At 29.5% G+C, this 5,835-nt stretch overlaps 1 protein-coding gene across 1 annotated transcript; it reads left to right on the top strand.

Moving 5' to 3' along the window:
* Positions 1-767: 767 nt before the first annotated feature.
* LOC126843365 (uncharacterized) lies at positions 768-4,855 on the top strand. Its single transcript, XM_050580864.1, has 5 exons — positions 768-877; positions 2,988-3,074; positions 3,140-3,427; positions 4,283-4,390; positions 4,461-4,855. Exons 1-5 carry the CDS (start codon positions 809-811, stop codon positions 4,809-4,811), a joined length of 903 nt encoding a protein of 300 aa, XP_050436821.1. The 5' UTR covers positions 768-808; the 3' UTR covers positions 4,812-4,855.
* The last annotated feature ends 980 nt before the right edge of the window (positions 4,856-5,835 follow it).

Below are 5,835 nucleotides of genomic sequence, written 5' to 3' on the forward strand. Positions count from 1 at the left end.
AGTATATATTCTAGAATTTTCCTAGTTAACAATGGGGTTTCTTAGTTGTTACTAAACTTTAATGCATCCAAGTTAGATGTTAATAAAAAAGAATTGAAAGGTATAAGTCGCTGAGTAGTTTTTTAAAATTATGATAATGGTATAATAGCAGTTCTAGTGCATCGTAAAACCGATCACGTAATGCGTTTAAAAGCCATACTTTCTTGCTTCGATGTAAAAAACAAAACAATAAATCGTTATAAAACAAATAACATATATTAAGGTAAACCTATTGCTAAACCCTGTAACTGATATCATCGACAAATCAATATATTATATTTATTGAAAACTTTTTTTTACTAAATAAGACAATACTAAATGTTTGAGTTTTAAGGAAGCGGATATCCATATTGAACAGGGTTGGTGTGGATTTTTAAATATGTCTGTCTTGTTACCTGCACAACGAAGAGGTCTTATGTTTCTTATTTTAAATATTAAAAACGTATGCTTTTCTACAACGTCAATCCAAAAAATATGTTGCACTAAAAAATAGACACAGTATAGCTTTAAATCAAATAAAAGTCATTACCGCAGTATAATATAATGTTCAACAACACACAGCACAACAACAATAGGACAGTTGTTTTTTACATGGTCGGTATTTGTTCAGTAAGGTATAGTGTCAAATACTTCATTTTTTATTAATATTCCTTTGAAAAATTTTGCCATACGACTGGCTATTGTAGAGAATAAGAATCATTTATGTGATGGCTTTCCTTTAGTTAAACGTCTTCAAGAATTATAAGCGTGTTTATATATAAATATCAAAATGAATATAAAATTCATTACTTTAATATGTTTAGTATATTGTATTGCAAAAGTAAACTCTATCGATCCGGTAATTATAATTTGTTCAACAATAACTTATAAATATATATATAAATTTAAGTATATTATTATTAAGTTGAGTATTTTTAAAATGTTCATAGTTAACTTACCAGAGCGTTCAGTAAGTTTGACATACATGTTGTCTCAAATATGTAAAATATCCTAGGGACATTTATATCTTAAAAATATTTATTTAATTTTTAAATTTTTCAAAAAATTAAACTAACAATTTTCAAGCATATAGTTTTTGTACAAATAACACTTACAAAATTCATAATCTTATTGTCTAATTTTTTAATTATTTTTAATAAAAAAAAATAAACATTTATTTTTAAATATTTATAATTATTGCATTCAAACTGGAAAGTATGAACAAGAAATGACTATAATAATAAAGTATAAATCGTATATACATCCGACCACTTATCTACTGATTTTGTCCATCATACCATTGCATTATCAATACTGTCGTGGTCTTCGGACAGCCACATTGCCGCAGTAGAAATTCTAAAACACTACAACCAGACTTAGTGTTCAGACACTGTTTTCTTAAAGCTATCGTGGTTTTCAGCCAGCCACATCGCCGTAGTCAAAATTCGTAGCTCTGTCGTGACCTCTGACCAGTCACATTGCCGCAGAGATTAACCCAAAATTTTTCAAAAATTGTAGTGGTCAAACCATATCACAACAATAAAATTTCTAACTCCTATAATCGTCGCGACCCTTGAAACAGCTGCATTGCCGCGATTCGTTTGTCAAATAAGACCCAAAGTCATCAAAATCTAATTTTCATTGCAAAACCTCTCATTATATAGCCAGTATTTACGATTTAATACAAAAAAAAAATACTTTTGGCTTTGCCATTGCGAAGCTTCACGAACAATTTTTCGTTGAAAATTATAACTTATAAGAGAAAAATTATTTTTAGGTAATGTTCTTAATAAAAATTAAAACGTAAAACTCTTAAAAATACCTTGATCGTCATTATTACAAAGCTCTTAATGTGTCCAAATTTTAAATATTATATAAACTATAAATACATTTAACAATGATTATAATCAACGTAACGATAATATTCGCCAAACATAATATAAATTAACATATTGATTTATGATAAACATTACAAAAGCAATTAGACAACAAAACATACTGGTATACATACAAAAAATAACAAAACCAAATCTGATTTAAAAAAAGGTTTAATTTTATACAATACATAACACAACAAAGTAACGTAAACATGTTCACTTAAATATTTAGCTACTATTACCCTTTCTATTCACTGAAATCTTAATACAATATAACCGTCTCTAACTGATTAGTGTGCATGGATTATTCACATGTGGTTAGTCTTGACCAACGTATTACTAAAATGAACTTCTGAAATACTGGGACAAGGTACCCTGCTCAATAAAATCATAACTTAAATACAAATCTCACACTCCAGTTTTAGTGCTATTTTTGTATAACAAGTCTATGTATCGGAAATCACTCCTAAAAGGTAGTCTTATGGTCTAAAACTAAGTAAAGTACACGCTTTTAAAAACACTCAACTTTTTTACTTACCTTAAAATTTAGTCACGTTATTAATTTTTTTTAAAACAAGTCAAATTAGTTTATAACTTGTATAGAATATTTTTACCAAAAAGGTAAATTACACATCCATCAATTTCCATGTTGATATAGATAAAATATGCAACAGTCAACAGATATCAGAAAATAATTTTTATTATATTATTGATTGCGATAACAACGGAACACTCGATTTTATATTACTAAGGCGAACATATATATTAAGATATACCGTTATGTGATCTACCTTCCCCGCCTATTGGTAAAACGCCCAAAAAAAAAAAAAATAATAATTAATCCTTCCTGTTTCTTAATACTTTACTAAAAACAACTATAGGTTTTTAAGTAAGTTTTAAATGTTATAGTGCCACTCTATATTTACCTTCAGTTTAACTTCCAGACCGTAAGGAGGTCCAAAATAAGAATAAATTATTTTTTAAAAAAATTGTTAAAAGAACCTTTAGCATTAATGAGCAAAAATCGTTTCTTTTGTTAACGTATACTCAAAATTCGTTTTTCAAATTTATCAGCTTATCATTTTTTTATAGGCCGATGAAGCTATTGCAAAATCCTTGATACCCGCAAGAGTTTTCAATTGGAATAAAAAAGTAAATCGACCTTCTATCTGGCGTCAAGTAAGTTTAGCATAAAGTCCAATAGTCAAAAATATAAAAATTAACTTTTATTTTTTCATTTTAAGACGGAAATAGAGAAAGAATTATTGGCTCTTAATTTTTCACCTAAACTTGTGAAAGATCTTATTAGAAACTCTGCTCATGATTACTTGCCTGCTAGTCTAAAATCATATAACCCTATGAACGACCCTAACATCGACGAGGATGGTCTTTTCGATGGATATAAGTGTAAACGTATCCCAGGGGAAGAACAGGAAGCAGTAATCGTGTTCCATTTTGATAACACAAATATGCCTGAAAATATGAAGGCTGACCCAGGATTTATAGTATTCTTCTATGATGGAGCAATTGAAGTAATATAAAATAAGAATACATATATTATACAGGGTTATCAAATTTTCATGTTAGACCCGATTGTTATGTTGACTAAAAAAACTGGCCTATGTAAAACCTATTTGTTTTTTTTAAACTTTTAGATTTTTTCCCATCGGTAACATGATTTAGGTGGTTTGACTTATGAAATTTGAACAGAAACCTATTTATAAATTTTGGTATTCATATTAAGCATTTTTTTTTTTTGTTAATGCGTCCGTCGTGAAGTAAACATTTTTTTGAATTGAAAACATTAAAATGAAAACAACATTTAAATATCCACAGCTAATTATAGTGTCTTGTAAAAAATTTAATTTCTACAATAATCATAAATGCAAAATCCATTTACGATTTTACAATTTGATCCACAGTAATACTATAATTTAAGAAACCAGTTAAATCCAATATCGTGTAAATGTATTTAGGGCGTATTGCTTCTATGCACACCGCATACGTTGTTAATATAATTTCTCGAAAATTACTTTGACTTTCAAAAATTGCATACAAAATTACTGTTGTTCTCAGAAACTATAACGATTACGTTTAAATACGAGATACGTTTAAAAACAAACACATATGATATACAACTAAGAAAATATTTTTTTAAAGGGTAACTTTTATAAATCGTTTATTACAATCTACATGATATTTGCTTTATACCTATTAAAATTATAATATTATAATATATTGATATTAATGTCTTGTCGATATCCTGTTATCCATAAATACTTAACCAATTATTAATGTTTAAAGAACAGACAGATTGTATAGACATTTTTATTCGATTGCTTACTAGTATTCGTTTTTCAAATTAATTAACTTTTCATTATTTATAGGATTATCAAAGGATTAGCGAATCTGATGAACATGCTGCAAATGCCTTGAAACCTGCAAGGGTTTCGAAATGGGGTCATTGGCTATCTCCGCCGCCTGAACCTTATATAGTATGTTTAGCAAAAAAACAAACAGCAATATTATAAGTATAAAAATTAACAAAATATTTTTAATTTCCAGAAAGAAGCAACGAAACAATTGATTGGGTGTGGTTTTTCACCTGAACTTGTGGATGTTCTTATGAAAAACTCATATGAGAAACAATGGCCTGCTGCTCTATATTTGTATATGTATACCACGGACCCAAACAAAAGGCACACTCTTTTGGATAGATATAGGTGTAAACGTATCCCAGGAGATTATGAAGGAGTAATCATATTCCATTATAATAACAAGGATATGCCTGAAAAGTTCAAGGCTAATCCAGGATTTGTAGTAATGTTCGGCGATGGAGCAATAGATAAATTCGTGCCGCGGGCAGATTCTGCTAGAATTTCTGGTGTGGATAATTTGTGTAATATATTACAATAATATAATATAATGTAACATATTACGATAATTAAATATCGAGTTTAAATAATTATAAGTATTCTATTTTTGTATGCACAGAAAAATACATTTGCACTCTAATATAAAAATTGTAATATCACAACTATTTTAATTAAAACTAAACGCTTATACACTGAGCAAGCCACAAAATTCCATAAGTACTTCTGATTAACGGTTCTCTTATATTTCTTTGATGCTTAACTCAGTGTATTTGTAGAAAATTCGTAACACAAATAAAAGACATGTTAATTATTTTACTTCTTGCTTGTGAAATCATTTACCTAAAAGTTCAATTTTTTTTTACTTATACATATATTGGACATGAGTCTAGTTTGGACTCCCAGAAAAGCCATAGCTGAATTCCTGGGAATTCAACAATGCCGTTGAGCGTGCTCGATATTGTTGGATAATTGAATATTTATTGTAAAGTATCTGGGCAATAACTGCCTTAACTGTGCAGTCGGCTGTAAACGGAATGATGGTCGGTAGCCGAGTGATTAGGAAAGCACGAGCCAAGTTAAATTCTCAGATGAGTTTTGTTGCCGTCCCTCTTCTACTTGTAGTTAAATTCCGCTTGAAGAGGAAAAGCCATAACTAAAATGGTTGCGTACAGTCATTTATTTGGTCCAGGTAAATTATCTACGGGTTACTAAGAATTCAAACATTTTAAAAAGTGTATTTTTGCATTCATCATATTGACCTATGCATTGTATAGATAATGCAAAACGCAAACAAAGTTCCCAAAATAGGGTTTTTTTTTTTTTAATTTCTACTACCGATGAATTCTCCGACCACCATTGGAAGCGCCGAGTAGGACATATTACAACCCTTATGCGGGTTTCAGTGCTGTATGGCTTGCGAACGTTGGACTCGTTCCAGCCCCGTCAACAGTAAGTCGGTAAAGACGGGTTCCACACCCCGATACATTGCCATATTACAATACACAAGTGGTACCAATCGATGATGACCGGAAAAGCGAATAAAACCGATAAAATTCGGACCTACA

Source organism: Adelges cooleyi, unplaced genomic scaffold (genome assembly GCF_023614345.1).
Source record: "Adelges cooleyi isolate 19-005CV unplaced genomic scaffold, UGA_ACOO_1.1 ACOO_flye_CR_arks_rails_tigmint_CR_PRNA_574, whole genome shotgun sequence".
NCBI lineage: Eukaryota > Metazoa > Arthropoda > Insecta > Hemiptera > Adelgidae > Adelges > Adelges cooleyi.